Source organism: Sinocyclocheilus grahami, unplaced genomic scaffold, assembly GCF_001515645.1.
Source record: "Sinocyclocheilus grahami isolate Dianchi unplaced genomic scaffold, SAMN03320097.WGS_v1.1 scaffold190.1, whole genome shotgun sequence".
In the NCBI taxonomy this organism is placed as follows: domain Eukaryota; kingdom Metazoa; phylum Chordata; class Actinopteri; order Cypriniformes; family Cyprinidae; genus Sinocyclocheilus; species Sinocyclocheilus grahami.
The window spans coordinates 1,120,278-1,141,752 of record NW_015505369.1 but is presented as its reverse complement, the minus strand read 5'-3'; the positions used below and the strand labels follow the sequence as shown (position 1 = coordinate 1,141,752).

At 35.1% G+C, this 21,475-nt stretch overlaps 1 protein-coding gene across 6 annotated transcripts; it reads right to left on the bottom strand.

The window, feature by feature from the left end:
- Positions 1-2,166: 2,166 nt before the first annotated feature.
- On the bottom strand, positions 2,167-20,794 carry LOC107594744 (paired box protein Pax-6-like). 6 transcript variants are annotated; one of them, XM_016284915.1, is made up of 13 exons: positions 20,671-20,794; positions 17,054-17,194; positions 14,229-14,282; positions 10,621-10,751; positions 10,311-10,349; positions 10,006-10,221; positions 9,621-9,786; positions 6,382-6,540; positions 6,211-6,293; positions 5,968-6,118; positions 4,627-4,739; positions 4,336-4,477; positions 2,167-3,210 (listed from the first exon to the last, which is right to left on the bottom strand). In XM_016284915.1, the coding sequence occupies exons 2-13, from the start codon at positions 17,064-17,066 to the stop codon at positions 3,125-3,127; spliced, it is 1,353 nt and encodes a 450-aa protein (XP_016140401.1). In that variant the 5' UTR covers positions 17,067-17,194; positions 20,671-20,794; the 3' UTR covers positions 2,167-3,124. The 6 variants fall into 6 exon arrangements, with proteins under 6 accessions (XP_016140401.1, XP_016140402.1, XP_016140404.1 ...); XM_016284916.1 differs by lacking the exon at positions 20,671-20,794 and adding an exon at positions 17,368-17,448; XM_016284918.1 differs by lacking the exon at positions 20,671-20,794 and adding an exon at positions 14,466-14,536 and having other exon boundaries at positions 17,054-17,281.
- Between the last annotated feature and the right edge of the window lie 681 nt (positions 20,795-21,475).

Genomic DNA, 21,475 nt, shown 5'->3' with positions numbered 1-21,475 from the left:
TTGCATACATCATGGTAAGATTTGTTGTACTGCCTTTAATTAACGCTGTTTAATGTGTTTTTTTATTTTATTTATTTACTTTGTTTACTGTAATTAATGCTGTTTTTTTGTTTTGTATTTTGGGCTAAAAGGTAACCTGTTTTCCATGTTTTACCACGTAATAATGACCCATATAATATAATATAATATCCTTTCACTATTTCTTAAACAGGCTCCACAATAAGATACTGCATTCATTTACAATTGAATTATAATATCATCCTTTTGCATTTATAATATTCCAACTTAAATTTCAGCTGATGTGACCCTGTTTGACTTAGCAGGGAAATGTATTTGTAATGTGAAAATGCATGCACAAATTATTAATTTCTGCTTCTGAATAAATCTGCTTGTGAAAGCTTATGTGACCCTGGAGCACAAAAGCAGTCATAAGTAGCACAGGCACATTTGTAGCAATAGCCAAAAATACATTGTATGGGTCAAAATGATCTATTTTTCTTATATGCCAAAAAGTCATTAGGATATTAAGTAAAGATCATGTTCCATAAAGATATTTTGTAAATTTCCTACTGTAAATATATCAAAAATGTTTTATCATTAGTTATATGCATTGCTAAGAACTTCATTTGGACAACTTTAAAGGTGATTTTCTCAATATTTAGATATTTTTTAGATTCCAGATTTTTTTTAATAGTTGTATCTCGGCCAAATATTGTCCTATCCTAACAAACCATGATATGTTAAAAATTGACCCTTATTACTGGTTTTGTGGTCCAGGGTCACACATATTCATGAGACAGGTATGTTTTATATACACACGTTAATGTTTCATAGCCTCATTTTCATTGCTCATAAATAGTTATCAGTGTTTACAGTTTTTTTAAATATACTGTATATTATATGCAGTCAACTTTTTGCCATTATAATTACGTTTAGCCTATTAGAGTGATAAGTCTGCTCAAATAGTTACGTGGTGTGACATGAATATATTTTAAGAACAAACATAGTTTTTCAATTAATTTGAGCCCAAAACTGCACGCATAAGACGCTAGTTTTGTTAGAAGTGAAATATAACAAGTATAACTTTAGATGTGATTTGAGGTTTCTCCATTCTTTTCACTTCCACTGCCGTCTTTGTAGGTGTGTTTGAGTGAGACTAGACCTGTCCAGAAAGTCCCATAAGCCACTACCTGACCCAGCTAACATCAGGACCAACCTACCACCCCAAAAAGCCTTCCACATGGACACTTTCCCTCGGCGTCCCTCCCGCTGAGACAGCAAGTGAAGCAAAATAACTCATTCTGCCACACAATCACTTCATCTCACCCTCTGCTCGCTCGGACCGCTTTATTCTTCTCATTTCTTCCCTCTCTCGCCTCCCCCCCATGCTCACTCGCTTTTTTCTTCCTTTTAGACCATCGTAACTCTACCAAAACAAGAGCTGGCAGTGTTGAATGGCATAGGCCTTTTCTATTGTGGTGTGTTTTTGTGATGTCTGAGTTGTGTGGAGTCGGCTGGTGCCTTTGTTCACGAGTTCTTTGCTGGTTATGAGGTATGTGGAGAGAAGAGAGGGGTTTTGACATGCTGGTGTGTCTTTAAACGGGTAGTAATGTTTTTAATTACTGAGTGATTTTACCTGAAAATGATGTTCATTTTCAATAGGAGTCGTATTAAAAGTTTAGCATTTTGGAAAATCGTGAAGAAAGCGACGTGTAGGCTACTGTACAAAATGTTTTTAATAGTTTTCACAAAATACATTTAGAAAGCTTTTAAATAAAGTGAAATTGAAATATCTGCAAGACAGGGTAGACCTTCCGTTTTCCAAAGCATTGCTCTGACACAAAAACCATTACAAGTGTCCGTGTCTCAGGTACACAACAAAAACGTAGAGTTCAAGAGATGTCAACATGTTTTTAAAACCACAAATGGTTGTCGATCATAAATAAAGGACTGCGTGATTAAGCCGTAGCCTATAAGCCAGTGTACTAGAATGTAAAACAACTGTTTTCCTTTACAAAATGTATAGCAACACAAGACTAACGATAAAAAAAAGAGAAGATTAAGATTGTTGTGTAATAGATGAAATACAAAGGCTTTGGTCTGTTTTTACAATCAACAATGGTTAAAGTCTGATATGTACTTGTAAACAACTGCCAAACACTTACGTTTTTTTTTTTTAACTCTGTCAAGCATTTTTAATCATAATTATTGGAATTAAATATTTCTAGTCTCACAAAATTATTTGACCGTAGGACACTATAATACAGCTATACCTAATAGACAACTTGTACCTGACCTAAAGAATTTTTTTTTTTCCTTTTTTAACGATGCATGAAAATCTGTATAAAACATTTATAGATTTGTTTTTCTTGGGGACAGTAAATGTGAGAATATATGTATGTTTTCCGCCATAATTCCAGGAGGAAATTTCTAGGGGAATCAAATACGTACAATTGGACAGTAGCAAAATGGATGAATGTTATTTTGATGGCAAAGTCTGCCGTATTATAACTTTCCATTCCTCTTGACGTCACAATTATAAATGATCAAGCACAAACAGCCTCAGAATCAGTCTACCCAGCTCCAAACCCTCATATATAATTATAAAGTACTCAGTCATTTACATAATGGCTGTTGTTCCTTTTGTAGATAAAATAGTGTCGTTAATTGAAGTCGTTGTGGGTTGATTTTCCTGTTGGTGTGTTTCTGCTTCACTTCTTTGATATGGGCCTGTATGAAGTCCGATCCGTAATCCTGATATTAGAAAACAGTCACAATGTATCGTGCTCCGCCATTTCAAATGGATGCGACACCGACATAGTTTTGGCTGTTGAATTGTCTTTTCATCTTTTCTTATAAATGCCAATGTACAAATACAACAAAAAATGGAGACCGAAAATGTGGATGTAGCAGAGGTTTGTTGTTTTTGTTCCTTTAAAGTCTCTCTAGCGTCTAGTTTTCCTCTTAAAGGTAGTGCCGCAAAGTTTCCAGACCGTGACAAGAGTCCACACGCTTCCTCGTCCTGGTATTTGTTTGTGTGTGTTTGTGGAAATACTGCTGCAGAGGTCCAGGTTCTCTCTTAGTCTCTGTGTGGAAAGGTCAAAGGGCGAAGTAACTCTTTTCTTTACTGTAATCTTGACCAGTACTGAGACATGTCTGGCTCAGTTCCGGGAACTTGGACAGGGACAGATACTCCAGGGGAGATGAGTCCTATAAATAGAGACAGAATATAGGTCTTATCATATTTTTTTTATGCACTTTAACAAACAGGTTTGTGATGTAATGATTCAAGACATATTGAAGTTAAAATTAGACAATGAAAGGGATTTTCTTTTCTTTTTTCAAAAAGTGTTAATGCTTTTTCAACCCTCTTAAAAATCAAGGTTCTTTATTGGCATTGATTGTTCCATGAAAAGCATACAAGATCCATGGAATCTTTCCATTGCAAAAAAGGTTCTTTAAAATGGAAAAAAAAATATTCTTCACAGTAAAAAAATATGGTTATTTTAAGAACTGTTCAGTGAAAGGTTCTTTGGAGAACCCAAAAATATTCTTCTCTTGCATAGCTAGAAAAAAAAAAACTTTTGGAACCTTTATTTTTAAGAGTTAAGGAACAAAAACGGTACATAAAATGGGTGAAAACAGAAACACAATTTAATATATACACAAAATCATGCATTAAAAATTTAACAGAATTTTACGGCAATGCATATTTAATGTGAACAGTAAATTGGTAAAAGAGCATATGCATATACCATTCAAAACGGTTCAAAACTTTTAGAGGATTTTATAATTTTTTCTAATTATGTTTTTGAAATAAGCCTCTTATGCTCACCAAGGCTGCATTTATTTGACACAGTAAAAACAGTAATATTGCGAGACATTATTACAAATTAAAATAAGTCTACTATTTTAAAATATTTAAAAATGTAATTTATTCTTATGATGGTAAAGCTAAATATTCCGCATCATTATTCCAGTCTTCAGTGTCACATGATCCTTCAGAAATCATTCTGATTTTTCTGCTCAAGAAACATTTTATTATTATCAATGTCAAAAACGGTTGCGTTGCTTTATATTTTTATGGAAACCGTGATGCAATTTTGTCAAAATTCTTTGATGAATAGAAAGCTCAAAATAACAGCTTTTATTTGAAATGTAAATCTTTTGTATCATTATCATAAAGGTTTTTACTGTCACATTTGATCAATTTAATGCATCCTCGCTGTTAGCGAATCAAAAATCGTTCTAACCCCAAACTTTTGAACGGTAGTATAAATGTGCATTTGATCCAGGGCGAGTTGGTTAAGCGCACAATGAACTTATTCTGCCTACCTGTTGAGGTGGTACCAGAAGTTGCCATTGTTTGGCTGTTCATGTGTGCCTGCATATGAGGGGGGGTGTATGTGTCGTAGCTTCGCCCATTCACGGACGGACTGGTGGGCAGCATGCAGGAATAGGAAGATGTCTGGCTTGGCTATAAAAAACAAGAATATATGTATATAAATATTTAGCTTTTTAGTATCTATAACACAGAGGAGTTTGAGTTAAATGATGGAATGGGAGACACTTAAGGAAGCATTATCAAGGGTAGAGGAGGAAACAAGTGTTCGTGACGCTACTCACTTGCATAGACAGGTTGTTGGCCATTGTGAAGCTGGGCATCGGAGGCAAACCTGTGTACATGTTGGTCAGAGCCGTGTCTGGTCGGCCTAGCATTGACCCTGTTGCGAAGGACACTGGTAAAAGACAAAAATAATCACACGGTTTACATATGGTTTATACATTTTATCGAGTAAATATTGGATTTTATACTCAAAAACGTCATCTTTTGGTTATGGAATAAACCGATTATAATAGTTGGAGTGAATCTACCAAAATGTAAAGCCTCTGCACACCAAGTTGAATGCAGCTAAATGATTGTTCTTTAATAGTACACTCTTAAAAAATGCTGGGTTAAATACAACCCAGTGCTCGGTAAAATAGGGACAAACCCAGCAATTGGGTTGTTTTGACCCAGTGGTTGGGTTACTACCCAGAAGGCTGGGTTAAACATTTAATCAAAACAGCCCAATTGCTGGGTTTGTCCCTATTTTACCGAGCACTGGGTTGTATTTAACCCAGCATTTTTTAGAGTGTAGTTTGGATACTTTGACTTAATTGTTCTATATCCAACAGATGTTGAACAATATTTGTGTAACCAAAAGATGGAGTTTTGTATACTCAAAAAATTAATTTGGTTACGGAAAAACAGTTCATTATGGTTGAAGTGCTTTTTAAACTGATATTTATATTTTATTTCAACTTCGATTGCCACTTTTTTATAGTTTTGGTTTTAGTTAACAATGACAACACTGAGGCCCATGTGAATAGTTGACACAAAAGTGTTACACCTATTATTATTCAGACTTATTTCAGAAGGAAATTAATCTAACAAAAGAGAACGCCTCTGCACGCCAAGTTTGATGCTACTAAATGACACAAGTATAGATAAAATTAGCATCAAAGCTATTTTCATTGTTCTTTAATAAAAGTTTGGATACTTTTAATTAATCGTTCTACATCCGACATCTGTTATATGCAATATTTGTGTAAAAGAGATCTAAAATCTTGTTATACATGTTTGCTTTGAAAATTTGGGTAACACTTTATTTTAAGGACCAATTCTCGCTATTAATTAGTTGCTTATTAGCATGCATATTACTAGCATATTGGCTGTTTATTAGTACTTATAAAGCACATATTAATGCCTTATCCTGCATGACCGTATCCCTTAATCTACCCCATACCTAAACTTAACAACTACCTTACTAACTTTTAATAAGCAGCAAATTGGAGTTTGTTCAGGGAAAACTCTTAGTTGATAGTGAATATGTGTTCCCTATTCTAAAGTGTTACCAAAATGTGGTCTTGGTGTCAAGACTTTATTGCATGCCTTATATTTTTAGGTTGTGGTGTGCCATTTACCAGGAGTGGTGGGTTGTGGGATTGCCTGGTAGACGCTTGTGTTGAAACTGCTGCTGATGGGAATGTGACTGGAGGAGTTGCTGGCTTGTCGTCGCTGGTTCCTCAGCTTCTCTTCCCTCCTCCATTTCGCTCTTCTGTTTGAGAACCATACCTGCAACACAGAGAAGGTCAGCAGATGTAAACAATAGTAACAGTGAACGTGCAGTAGTTGCCATGGTTTCAAATTTGCACTAATGTTCTCACCTGTATTCTAGCTTCTGGAAGGTCGATTTTTGCTGCAAGTCTCTCTCTTGCGAAAACATCTGGATAGTGGGTTCTTTCAAACTCTAAAAACCGATGTGAAAGCGTGTTATTCTGTGTACCTCAGCTGGGTATGAGAGACATTTGCTGCAAATGCTTACACGTGATGCTCACCTTTTTCCAGCGCTTCGATCTGCTCCTGAGTGAACGACGTTCTGTTTCTTTGCAGTTTTCTTTTCAATTGCAGGCGCATTTGAGTCTCATCTGAATCCTCACCGTTTGAACTAATGGAGTTAGTGTTCTCGCCTCCGTTGTCCTGTTGCTGGCAACCATCTGCAGAAAAAAAAAGATGAAATAATTGTAGAATCTGTGTAGATCACACAGACCACATTTTGCATAACCTTGGGTTTATTCACACCATGTTGCAGCAGTGTTATTTTATATGATATTATAGTATTTATTCATATTTTATATTATAGTTTTAATTTGAATTTTAGCTCAAGATTTAGTAAATTGTTATGTGCTTTAGTAACACTTTACAATAGGTTCCATTAGTTAATGTCAGTTAATGCATTAACTAACAATGAGCGATACATTTGTTACATGATTGTTAATCTTTGTTAGCATCAGTTAATAAAAATAAAGCTATTCTTTGTTAGTTCATGTTAGATCAATGCCATTAAATAGTATTAACAGATACAACTTTTGATTTTAATAATGTATTAGTAAATGCTTAAATTAACATTAACGAAGAATAATAAATGTATTTGAAGTATTTTTCTTCATTAGTTCATGTTAAATAATATACAGTTCACTAATGTTAACAAATGGAACCTTATTGTAAAGTGTTACCTGTGCTTTTGTCATTATTATTATTATGTTTAATTGTTCTATATAGCTTTATTTTTATTTAAACTTTAGTTACAGCTATTTTAGTACTTCAACTAAAATGTATCTATTTCAGTTAGTTGCCAAGGCCATTTCTAAGTAGATTTTCATTCATTTATTTTATTTTTTTGCTTCAATTCATTGGCCAAATAATAATAATAATAGTTTATTTTACTTGCATAACTGAGTTGCATGAATAATTGACAAATAAATATCAAACAAACAAAAAAACAATAAATAAAATATCAGAAAATAGATCAAATATTTTATTTTGTAATTTTATAATAGAATAGAATTAGTATTTGTTGTGAATACGCCTCTAGACTCAGGGCAGGAATTGTCAGCATCATCTGCATAGTTCCGTAACAAAGTACCAAAAGAAACACATTGAATCATCCTCAAGCTCTCTTGGGTGTTTTCAAACACAGCACATATAATGTATAGGGATTCTTAGTGCTATTCACCATATGGGTGTCCAGGGACCTATTGAGGTGACCACCAACACTTGAATAGAGAGCTGCTTTTCTCTATGACACAATACCACCAGAAGAATGAGGGGAACCATTAAACTGTGCAGACAGAGATGGGCTGCCAGGCCTTTTTCGTCAGGCTCAAATTCTCCCGAGGGCACAATTGGAAAGGAACAACAAAAAGAGAGGCGTGCAGTGCTCAGCATTGTATAACACAAGGATCTAGTCAACAGAGCTTTCAGTTCAGTATGTTAACCTCTACACACCACTGTCATTAATCAAAGAACCCCAGGCCGGGCCTGTTAAACGCCAGTTAGGATTTATACGTTCAACAGGAGATGACCATTGAAAGACCTTTCCTTGCTTTAGGATGGGTTAGAGAAGTCTCTCCAATCAGAACAAGTCTATTCCAGACTGTTTCACCTGTAGTGACTAGCTGGTTGAAATGGAAGCTCGTTTCTGCCACAGAATATAAACATTTCAAAGATAATTGCGACTTTTTCTAAGCTCACAACTGCAAGTTATAAAGTCCATTTCTGAGGAAAAATGTCAGCTCACAATTCTGACATTTTCATACAACCGCAAGTTTATATCTCGCAATTCTGACTGTATAAGACACAATTGGAAGTTTATATCGCACATTTCTGTCTGTTTATATCTCGCAATTCTGTAAAAAAAAATAAAAAGAATTGAAAGGTATAAAATTATAATATTTTGAATCACTTTTTATCTTTAGATTTTCTGTTTGAATGTTTTTACATTTTAAAGTTTAAGTAATTTTGTTGTGTTTTGCCATTTTTAGTAGTTGTTCCTAGTTACACAAATCCAAGAGCCAGACAGGAGCCGTATTGAAATGAGCGATTAATTAGCACTAACTCCTCAATTAATGAGTGGCCTTTCCCCATCAAAGTTTGCTAATGGCACGCTATTCTACATTCTGTATAATATTCTAATGTGTCTCCAGATGGATTGAGATATAGACCTAATCACTGCAAGATATTTTTTTAATATATTTTCAAACACTTTTTCAAAACAAATAAAATAATTCTGTGAATTTATAATAAAATACAGTAACACTTTACAACAAGGTCCCATTAGTTAATATTGGTTAATGCATTCACTAACAATGAGCAATACATTTCTTACAGTATATATTCATCTTTGTTAATGTTATTTAATAAAAATGTAACTGTTCATTGTTAGTTGCTGTTAGCTCAGGTCCATTGCATAAAATTAACAAATATAACTTTTGACTTTAATAATGTATGAGTACATGTTGAAACCAACAATAAATAAGATTAATAAATGCTTTAGAAGTATTTTTCATTGTTAGATCATGTTAACCTTTGTAGTTAACTATTGTTAACAAATGAAACATTATTGTAAAGTGTTCCTTAAAATACCATAGTATTTATGCTAAATTAATAATAATGTATATATGTACATTATTGTATACTTTATATGGATATACTGTATAGTTTACTTTATTAATTAAAAATAGTATAATATATAGATTGTACTTTATTATATTGAATATTGTCATATCAATTCGGTATAATTATAGTACAATATGGTGTAATAAAATAATACAAATAATGATGACTATGATTATTATGGATGATATTGTTGTTGTTAATTTCTATTTTTTAAATGTTTTAAAAATTTAAAAAAAAAATTTGTTGCTGTGCCTTTTTGTTGTTTATATGTTGTTATTATTATGGTTATTAATATTATCATTAATAATAATTTTATTATTAAAATATTACAAATATGAAAAAAAATGATTTATTTATTTATGCAGTTTTTTTGTTGTTGCTGTGCCTTTTTGTTGTCTATATGTTGTTATTATTATGGTTATTAATATTATGATAATTAATAATTGTATTATTAAAATATTTCAAATATGAAAACAACAACATTTATTTATTTGTTTGTTTATTTATTTATTTACGCAGTTGTTTTGTTGTTGCTGTTCCTTTTTGTAGTTTATATGATATTGTTATTCCAATTTTTGCTGCTGACAGTGATGCTCTTATTGCTTTTAGACTGTCTCACCTTGATTTGGTTGTCCTGGCACGGACGTACCAGGGTACCATCCCGGGCGTGTGCCCCACGTGCCGGTCTGTCCGTTGAGCATTCTCAGCTTGTCGTACATGCCATCTGCACCCATCTGTTGCTTTTCGCTAGCCAGGTTGCGTAGGACTCGATTTATCGACGACACCTGAAAGGTATAAAGCAGGCCGTCAGTCAATTGCTGTGTGTTCCAGCCTTAAAATGGCATATTGTTTTATTATAGCTCCCTCCATGAATGCTATTTGTATTTATGAACTGTAAATTCTTACAATGCAAAAAAATGATTCTATTTTGTCAATGAAAATTTTTTTATTGACCTAAGAATTGCACAATTAAATGATGCAAATGAAGCATTATTTGCACTTACGCTCGGTATGTTATCGTTGGTGCACGCCCCGTCAGACAGCAGCCTGTCCCGAATTTCCCAGGCAAAGATCGAGGGACACTCCCTCTTGTACTGTGCTATTTTGTTGACCACTTCAGGCGTCGCTACCCTCGGTTTGCTGCCTCCGATGGCTCGCGGTCGGATGGAGCCGGTCTCATAATATCTCCCCAAAATCTTGCTCACACACCCATTGGACACCTGAATGGACAGCAATATACACAATTCACATACATTATTTAAGACTAAAGTGAAATAATGTAATGTACTGCAAACAGTTATACGCTTACGTTCTTATTGTCCAGTTGGACTTTTGCATCATCATGGGTCTATGAACACAGAAAATATGCCTTAAAATTGCTAGGATGATTTCATTGCGATGGGGGTCACACTTTACGTTAGTGCTTGTTTGTTTACTGCGCAATACAAATGCATAGCACATGCTTAATATTTGAATACATTATGTATGTATTGTTGTGATCAATTTTATTTACCTGTACTATTTGATTGTATGTGACCATGATTTGACTTGTAACTAAGAATAATTATTCCACTAGGACATATAAAGCTTGTGGATGTACAAATGGGCTTCACGGTCACCTGCAGAATCCTGGAGATGTCGCAGGGTCGCGCTCCGCTGTGAGCGAGTTCGACGATCTTCTGTCTGGTGGACTCCGGTAACGGTCTGCCGTTCACAAACACCCCGCCGAGCTGGTTGACGCCACTGTGACCTGTGGCACATGGAGACATAACAAATTGGCTCGTCTTTCCCCTCGAAAACATTCCCTCAATAGGTGTCCCATTGTCCAGAATAAAGCACCACTTCTTGGAGCTTTTCTTTGATCAGTGTTACTGACGAGTGACGAGTCTTTTGTTGGATTTTCAATGTCAATGTTACATAATATACTATGTCAGTGTAATCAATAACTACAAAATAATTGCACATTAAATACATTACACAAATAAGCGTAACCAACAAACGAAGCTTGCATTTTTTAAATGAATAATAAAGAGCCTCTAAATTAAAAAATATCTTAAATATACAATGGAAAAAAGTTCAAATGTGCATTTGTTAAGCTATCTGATCTGACCCTTAAAAATTCAACGGTGATTCAGTCAAGGGATATATTTTGTGTGACCAACAAATGAAATTTTGTCATTATTTTTAAAAATGAATAATAAACTTTATCTAATCCAAGCCAAGTTTTGCATTTGTTAAACTGACAGTTTTGAATGCTGTTACACAAGTCGTTATGCCCTGTAAATCAACATTTGAATGTCATGCACTTGGCTTGAATCAATCGACGCACACAATCAGCTGATGAAATGACCTGAGTCTGAACATCTGAAATTTTCATAATCAAATTGTCCTCACAAGGGATATATTTTGTGTGACCAACAAATGAAATTTTGTCATTATTTTTAAAAATAAATAATAAACTTTATCTAATCCAAGCCAAGTTTTGCATTTGTTAAACTGACAGTTTTGAATGCTGTTACACAAGTCGTTATGCCCTGTAAATCAACATTTGAATGTCATGCACTTGGCTTGAATCAATCGACGCACACAATCGGCTGATGAAATGACCTGAGTCTGAACATCTGAAATTTTCATAATCAAATTGTCCTCCAGAGAAAAGCTTTCCGCAAGTGTTTGGAAACTCTCGTTCACACCACTCTAACAGATGCCTAATAAATAAGCACCCATTGCCATTCAAGTACAACAGACAGTCTGAAAGAGACCAAGCATACGGCAGCATACTTTCCATCATAATAGCAATGTGTGAAATATCTAGATATTAAAGCAAAGCAGGACCCGCAAAGCTCAGAAGAATTTGAAAAGCGCATACCAGTTCGGTGTATTTTGATGCGACGTGAAAGTCCAATGAAAAGTCAATTCAAAGCGAGCAAAAAAACTGAAACCTCCGAAAAGCCTCCCTGGAGTGTGTGTGTACTCTAGCGCTCTGCTCCTCTCTCATCTGACTGCAGGAGCCCGAGCTCCTAAGCAATAAATAAGCTCCAAATATAGAAGAAGAGGGGGGAAAATATGATGAGACTCTCTGACATTTGTCTTTAGAATAAAGCTAGCTGCACGTCAAGTTTGAGCTTAATTTCTGGAAATAGGCGGAGGTCGTCTCGGATCATGCATGGAAGGCTCATTGAAAAGATCAGCTGAAGTACTTGTGGCAGGACTGTCACTTTATATGACACTGCTCTGCTTTTGAAAAACGCATCGTCACGACAAATAGTAGCATGATAAAATGACCCTTTCTGTCTGCATTTAGATATCAGACAAAATTGGATCCTGCTCTTGTTGCCTTCAAGGGAGGCTTCATTTTATTTCTAGCTATAGGGCAATGCACGGGTACGAGGACAGGGGCGTGCGTGTTTCTAAACATATTAAAACTGACAAAGCTTTTTTTTCTTTTCAGTCCGTCGTACTGTTTGTAACAAACCCCACACATCTGCTACTGTCCTGTTGTGGGAAATGCACCATTGAAAAAAGCCACTAAATGTTAAATATCTGGAAAAGGTGAAAATGTGCAGTTCTGAGCCATTGGTGATTAAGTCATGTCATGAATAAAGCCTGTTCATTTAAATACCACATCCAACTGGACTCATTTGAATGAACCTGATTTATTTAAGCACTGATGCTGCACAACAAACGTGTGATCATCTGTCCAAATCCAGTGGAATAATCCACCAATAATTCCAGGATTAGTTGGATTTAATAGACTCTTGAAGGTAAGAAGGCGTGCATTTTTATCAAATGAATCCATTTGATTGATGACACCATCACAGAGAACCATGACCCGGCCTGTCATTTCACAGTTCAAAGGTTAAGTCTTAATAAACATATAATTCCCCAAAGTGTAGGACTGTAGATCTGGCCTGGTGGCAGTCATAATGAGACTTGTATTTTATTGCTCCCCTACTAATAGATAAACATATGTTGTGAATTTAGAACATCAATCCTAAATCTCCTCCAGGCCAAACTGGAGATTTATTTAAAAAAAAAATTATGTTGCATGCATTTAAAAGCATATATATATATATATTAAAGGTAGTTAACGGAACTGCATCTTATAATAAAGTTCAGTTTATTTGATAAATTCACACAACTCTGGGTCATTCAGAGGCATAGACTTTATTCGGTTTTTTTTCTGACTAAGTGATTGACTTTGGTTTTGCCTTTATGTTTCCTCTTTATCTTGTATTTGTAGCATACATGTATTTTTTTAATGTGTTGTGCAACAAAAACACAACAGAGACATTAGTGCACTTTAGCTGAAGGCCCCATGTGGGTTAAATTGTGCGTGTGTCTGAGTGTAATATAAAGTAGTTCACAACTTTACGGAACTTTATATATATATATGTGCTATAAATATTTAAATCTTGACTTTTCCATTTAATACAATATGTATTTACAATAGATATATCTAAATACCATGGGGCAGTTGGCTGTATATATATATATATATATATATATATATATATATATATATATATATAAAAGACACATTTCTCACTTTATCTATACATATATTTTACTATTCATTATTTGAGTTCTGTCTTATATTTCACCAATCTATACATAATAATTGTATAGTAATAATTCCAGAAGCATTTATCATATATCAGACCTCTGATCCTACAGTAAGAGACAAATGCGTGAACTAAGTGATGCTGTGCCGTTTACAGAACAACATAACTCCCTTTCCCCCCCTCAAGCAAGCACGGAAAATCCTGGAATCATCCAACTGTTTCATGTGTCCCGTTTCGTGCATTAGCTCTGTGGAAGTTGGCAACTATTTTCTGCATGAATCCAGCCAGAGCTGCATTTATTTGTTACCAACTCAAGCAGAAATAAACATCTCCTCCCCCATCAGCATGTCATTTATTTATGCACGACATAGGCCTATATGTAAAAGGCAGTTTGCATCCGCTCAGCTTTTCTTTTAAATATCAACACGGAATAATAGAAAAGTGTTGGAATTTTCTCTGGAGGAAAATATTCGCCATTTAATAGGCTTGCCTCACAATTTTCCAAATTCAAACTTTCGCATATTTATATAAATATTTCCCCGTCAGAAACGCAATGCAATTAAAGTTGAATCGTAAATGAGAATAAAACAGTCAGCCATTGAATAAACAGCTATTATTAAAAAGAAAATACACATGAGGGGCTTAATAAGAATTGCACTTACTGTTTTGCATCATGGACGCCACTCCTGATTCCCACGTGGGTTGGTTATGGTATTCTGTTTATGCCAAAGAAAATAAATAGGGTTAGTGTTGAAATCCAGATTTTTTTTTTCTTTCTTTTTTTCAGTTTTGCAACAATTACGGCGCTGCATTTACGGCCGATGCATCTCAGCGCATAGAGTCAAAAGATGTATTTGGGAATAATCCTTTCTAGGGGAATTTCAGCGTTAAAAACTTGCCTGGTAACAGAGTTGACTGTCCGATTAAAACAATTTAGCCCTTCATTTGCGTCTGACTATTTAGAGCATTCCTAAGATAGAGCAAAAGAGTCATATTAGTGCGAATGACTTGTATTCAGTTCTATTATAAATGCATATAATATGCATATTTTTAACTTTTAATCGTACTTTATACGCAGCCTTTTGCACCTGTCATTTGTTTATTCATTTTTTTTTTGCCACATAAAATAGAAAAACTTAATCTGCGCTATTAAATATAAAAGTAAAGTCAAATATACACTATAGAAATAGAATAGTGTTTCCCTCTCAATTTCTTGGTGGTCTGTAAAAAAAATTATGTTCAACCTTCCTCTTTAGATCTTCCCGTCAAAAGTGCACAGTGACACACGCTGTCTACTTCGCATCAGTGCTCTGAAAAGTGAGAACTGGAGGGGGTGAGAGGATTCTAACAAAGCCTGCTGGAGCTCAACAATGCGCCTCTTTTACCTTCTATACCCAAACCCAGCCAGCACAACTCGGCCTCTGCAACTAGCAACACAACCTCCCACCAAACGTACCAATACTTGCCCGAATACAAAGAGCCGAGGGTACCCTGCCCCCCAGACGACCATCCACACACACACACACACACACACACAACATCCACTGTCACTTTCCTGACGGCCATGACCCCGGTGCCCGAACCCCAATGCGTGCTTCTGTTTGTGGGGTTTGGGGAAATAGAAAAGTAATTTCGCGTTATAAATATCTGGAGGTGTTTGTGTAACGGGTGTGGGTTGTTAGGGGTTGTAAAAGGATGCAACAGCCCAGTAGGGTGCTCAATTGGAAAAAACAATTGCAATAAAGGATCTATTCAGTGACATTGCTAAAAAAGGGGCCCGGGGAAGGAAAGTCTTTCGTTTCATTTTCTCTCCCGACGCTGAAATAACAAAACCGGTGTGTCCGTTTCCATTCGCCCTCTTCCCAAGATTGAAGAACTAGTGCCTCATAAAAAGAAAAGTGCATTTAACATTTAAACTTTACCTTAACAGTAAATTTAACTAACTTTAATAGGCATTGTTTTGCACTTAAATTAAGTGTTCTAACGTTTTTTTTTTTCCTGCAACATTTTGCTGATTTGTTTCTTCACATGTTATTTTCATTATTAACGTTACACATTAACTCTTACATTTTCCTAGTTTACCACAAAATAGAAACATTTTCATATTTACGTTTGCAATTCAAATATGTTTTATAATTTTCTCAGTTTAATTTAATTTTTAAATAAAGAATTTGTCGAGAGGTTGCCAGTTATTAAACATGTCATTAGTACAAAATGTGCCTTCATCAATCGTATCGTATCTTTAAAAATAGGTTATATATATATATATATATATATATATATATAAAAGGTACGTGAAATGGAAACAACCCGCCATGCAAAATACCTTTAAAACCTAATGTGACGATTCAATCTCTTAATCACTCTTAATCACAGTAAAATGTTAATTATGTTGTGCTCTTTTAATTCGCTCTAGCTGTAAGTGCATTGAGACTCTGCGTGGTCCCGTTAATGATTTATCTAACTTCGTGTACGGGCTGTTGTTGTTGTTTATGAGGTTAACTGGGATCTCATCTGCATTTCTTTCGTTTGTGTAATCCTTAACTACAATAGCTTTAATTAAACATGCTTATTCAGGAAACAGTGTTCTCCATAAACATCATTCACATGCAGACATGCATCTGGATGTGTACAAAAGCGCAGTGGGAGGTTTTGAAAGATCTGACATTAACATGCCCTAATCATCTTATACTGCCATCGACGGGGAAATCTTTTGTTATTTGGAGCTACATTTATTTAGTGAATGTTTATAATGCCATAGAAACACCAGTAGAATAGGTAGGCCTGGTGAATATTTGCTGGATAAAATAAACGAGTCCGCTGTGATGGTTAGTTTTGAGTTAATAAAATGTAATAACTTACTAAATAATTTGATTTTGTTCATTTCATTCGGGCATTATATTGCTGTTTATCTTCAGACTACATATTTAACATGAAAGTGAAAAGCTTTAGTCTTGACGGCGCATTAGTCCAATATTCTGAACTTTATTATCTGGACTATTTTTTTTTTTTAAATCGTTTGCAATTACAAAAACTCTAAATATGAATATTCTTACAATGCAAAGAATAAACAATATTAAACAAGCAGGCCCTCGTGAGATTCAGGCAAATCTTTAAGAAGGCCCTCGGCTGATGAATCAAACTGACACCTTTCCTCAACGGGTCATTGCATTCCCGTGCTCCCCAAAAAAACACTGTTCGGGCCTAATGTGGCTTCTAACTCTTGCCTCTCACAGATACACGTTTACTGTCCGAACAGCAGTAGATTCTGTCTAAAAAGTAGACAGAAAAAATATAGCATCATCTGAGAGTGCTGCTCTAGTTTTTGAGTTAACATAAACTATTAATAAGGCGAGCACGTTTTTATTTTTATGACTTGGCAACACCACTAATAATAACCTTTATGTCATTAATAAACACAAATGTGATGGATCACTTCTGGATCCCAGACTAACAACTAACTTTAAGTTTGAACATGCGCACTCACCTTTTTGAGGCATTCTGCTCCACCGCCTGAGCCCTTCCGAGCAAACTGGTGAAACTGGGAAATAAACAACTGGTCTCCAATAGTAATTTCTTCTCAGAATATATGTTTTTTCCAGCGTTGCTCTATCTGGAAGGAAATTCCCTGCGAAGGAGACACAGATTGACAGTGAGCGGAGATGTCAGGACTGCTCAGGGACTGAGAGTGTGTGTGTGCTCGCATGTGAAGTGAGTGAGTGAGAGAGAATGAGAAAGTGAAGGCACATGCAGTGAGAGAGAGAGAGCGCGCGCGAAAGAGAGAGGCAGTGTTGAACACACCTATTCTGATTGGTGATAGTACTGATGTATTTAGTCGGTCTGTCCCCGCTTGCAGCGCTTTACCGGCCCATTAGAGAAGCACTGACCCTCTACCATCACAGAACAGAAAACAGGCCACTTTTGAACCAACTAATCAGTCCGCGCATGCAAATGCTGTGCGCCCCCTCTCAAACTCACTCAATATTGCTTTACGCAATTGGTGCAGGATTGCCTCAGTCTGTTTCTGTTAGATGCACTGCTTAAATCTCACCACTGGGCTTGAGTTCACTCAGAAAAAAAGCATTTTAGTGTTTTGTAGTTTTTAGCTCTTTTGTCTTATGTGTTTTCACATTGCAATTTGGCCTGAAAAGTGTGATTAATATCTAAGGTCACGTTTTACAGTACGCTACTTACATAAGTAGCTATATTGAATAATGCAAATTATATTTGAATGAAATGAAATTGCTTTTACATTTTGTTGTTATTTTTTACTATAGATTGTAAAATAAATAAATATATATATATATATATATATATATATATATATATATATATATATATATATATATATATATATATATATTTCGAAGTTGTAAATCAAACCGATTACTCGAGTAGGTTTTACAAGAAATACTACTTAAGTTTTTCAATTTAAAACTTTCACGTTTAGCTCAATGTTACTTGCCGTTTTTTTAATTGAAATGTACTTACAGTTTCTGAGTGAAAATGGTTTCTACACAATTTTTTCTCGGCCTACTTTATTATCTGAACATGTGATAGATATGTGTAACATGGACACTGTTGTAAAATGTTACAGCAATTCTCCCACGAAAATCTGATTTTTAAAAAAATCTATTTTAATTTTTTTACTGAATATTCCTGAGTGATTGTTTGCTGAGAGGTCCTGAGAGATCTGGCCCTCCGTGACACTGATACAAAACGCAACCTGTTGACAGCTATCAATTCAAAAGGAGAACATGTTTGCTCTGTGCATTAAGTGCACTTGCAAATGGTCCCTGGTGCAACTGGCTAAAACAAACGCAAACACTCTCCACGTGCTTTTGTTGACACTCACGCGCTTTTGCACCGTATCTGCGCGTGGAGGTGACCTCCGTGTCCACGTGGCCGGATTTTTTCACCCTAATTTCACTGTTCACTAATTTTACAGCTTGTTCCTACGAGTCGCAAACAGTGAAGGCCTGCAGCAGTAGGCTACTTTCTGTTTGCAACAGTAGGGGTGTGAGATTTTAAAGCGCAAATAAAATAAAATCATGAGGAATTTACAGGTCCCTTGGGTAAATTAGCTCAAGAAGGATAGTAGGCCTACATATTACGTTTTGATTTTAGCAAATGTAACTTCTAGTTGCTAAGCCACCATGTAGAAGTCTATCGACAAAACATTATGTAACTCGGTGTTATTTGTATCTCAAACTTACTATACTATTCCCATATGTATATGCCTAAACTGTACAAATTAATGTCGAGTAGGTGCATTAATCTATCTATCTATCTATCTATCTATCTATCTATCTATCTATCTATCTATCTATCTATCTATCTATCTATCTATCTATCTATCTATCTATCTATCTATCTGAGCACCATGAGGCCCGTCTCGCATATTCGCACATTGCACACCCGAAAGCAACCCTTCCGCGCCTGCATGTACTCGGTGTACAATCGTAGCTTGAGTAGCGAGTGGGATTTTTTTTTTAAAGACACGGTAATCATTGCATTCACTTTCCCCGACGTATGCAAAGTTAGGAAATAGTCAAAGCTCATCAATAAACTATCTAGGAGGTGAATGAGAGACCCTGAGAACTATTGCGACAAACGACACCGCCGAGGAGTAAAAAGAAGCCTTAATGGAAACGGATAATAAACAGCTCTGTCCCTGTATGGGCCCTGCAGAGGTTCTGTCTTTTTTTACTCCCCCGAATGTTTCCACAATTAGCTCTTCTTATTTGTGTTTTGGATTAATTTTTGAATGTCATAAACCACATAAACATGCACATACACACACACACACACACACAAAGAATGCCCTAAGCTTTGTAATTGTGCCATAGCTGTTGATTCCTCCTTTAGATAACTTGTAAATCCTCTCCGTGTTAATGAGGTGTATTTAGGATGTGGTCTAATTCAGGGGGCATCACCCTCCAGGCCATACAAACCCATACATCACACGAACCCTGCAGATACCAATTTTACACACAAAGCAATTAGCCCAATTGGGATTAGTAACTGCTAATGCGAAATCGTGAAAAGTAATCCCTAATCTCGTAGCTGTTTCGCTCTTGGGCAAAGTGGTCACTGTGTCTTCTGAAAACTTTTTAGAAAAGGTGAACGAGGGGAGGGAATGGGACTGATGTCATACTTCAGAAGAACACGAACAAAAGAGTGAATCAATAAAAATAGGGAGAAAAACACCCCCCAAATCAGTAAAGTTCTGAGGCCAAAGAAGTTTACGCACCAATTTCATTTTTTTTTACTTAATCTTTTTCATGTAATACTTATTTATATTATTTACTCTATTATTTATTTTTGATAATAATTACAAAATGAGTTAATATGAAACAATAGAAAACGCCAAACCTAAAATTATTATTATTATTAAGAAGAAGAAGAATGTTCAAACAAATTAGTAATTTTAATTGCTTTGAGAAAATGGAGACACCATTTTGACATTTCTACATTTCTTCTTTCACTTACTGAATTTCGTTCATTTGCGTTCCAAAGCAAAAGTCAAAGCAAAACAGTTTTTAAAAGCGAAATATGTTTTTAATCTAATAAAAAAATATTTTAAAAATATATATATTTTAAGGTGATGTAATTTTTTAACTTGTACCTGCATTTATGAATTGACATAATTCATTACATTTTATGAAAATGTAGCTTATAACATTCCAAATGCAGATTCATGTCTAACTTTGTCTATATTTGACATAAATGTAATTAATGAAATATCTTATGGCTACTTAAGTATGCTAAGATTTGTGGGATAAGAGAGGAGAAATACTAAGATAAAAAAATAATATAAACAAACATGATAGTCCTGTCCAAACTATAGCTTCACTAGAAATTAAGAGCCAAACTAAATATTGTGTAAATACGTGAATGTATCACTTGTATCTTTTAGTTGGTTTGTGATATAGATAATTACTGTTTTGTAACAGCTTTTCAAATAAAACCTTCATAGTGAAATTGCAAAGTGCACATTTTAGACGCAATCAAACGTATTTTCCTAATGAAGACAGACCGTGCATTTGCTTTTTTCTTCTGAGGACTCAGGGGAAAAACATGCAGTATTTGATCTTAACTTACCGGGATATTTCTGACTCTGATCAATATCCTGCTGTTTCAAGCCCTTTGCGACTGAATGATTTAAAACGATCTCATGGGTCCAGATTGTGTGTCACTTTTCAATCCCGTTCGGAGTGGAAATGTCAGTGAGAATGAAAAAAACGGTGTAACCCTCACTCACTGTAAACTTTCTCTTAATATCAGCCTCAGCTCGCCACCGATTGGTCAGATAACGCGCAACGTCACGCTGGAAAATAGTTCTCATATAGCCATGCATGCAACGCATCACGGGGAACTCCATGCGCTCACATTAGCCTCGATTTTCAACAGCTGGCATGATTATTGCCCTACATCTCCAGTGAAGATTTCTGAGCTTCTGTTTTAAATCGGGGTGTTTCCTAAAGAAGACACTTCTGAGCTTTTCTATGACACCAAATGTGAAGCGATTGTATACTTTCAATATATATAAAATACCAAATATAAAATTGTATAATAAATAGTCATATATATTAACGTAACCTAAAAAATATATATAATAATATAATGATAATGAAGAATATGAATAAAATATATTTCAAATGCACTAACCATTGGTTAAAAAACGAAATCTGAAAATAATTTCATCACAAATTTTTCCATATGCACAACAAGGCTTATTGAAAAATAACTATCTTTGTTATACTATCATTTCAGAAATACAGTTTTTGGGTTTTAGTATCCTATATAAATATTTAAAAAGAAAATGTCTAGCCTGTTTTTATAAAAACTTTAAATCGTCAAACGCTATTTTTTTCAGTCTCACTTTTTGATCCCAGGTTGCTATCCG

What these genes read in the sequence shown, in the direction of transcription:
- LOC107594744 (XM_016284915.1), bottom strand. An exon ending in ACATCTCCAGGATTCTGCAG is followed by an intron (nt 10,350 to 10,620) that starts GTGACCGTGAAG and finishes CTGTGTTCATAG; the next exon opens with ACCCATGATGATGCAAAAGT. An exon ending in CCAACGATAACATACCGAGC is followed by an intron (nt 9,787 to 10,005) that starts GTAAGTGCAAAT and finishes TATACCTTTCAG; the next exon opens with GTGTCGTCGATAAATCGAGT.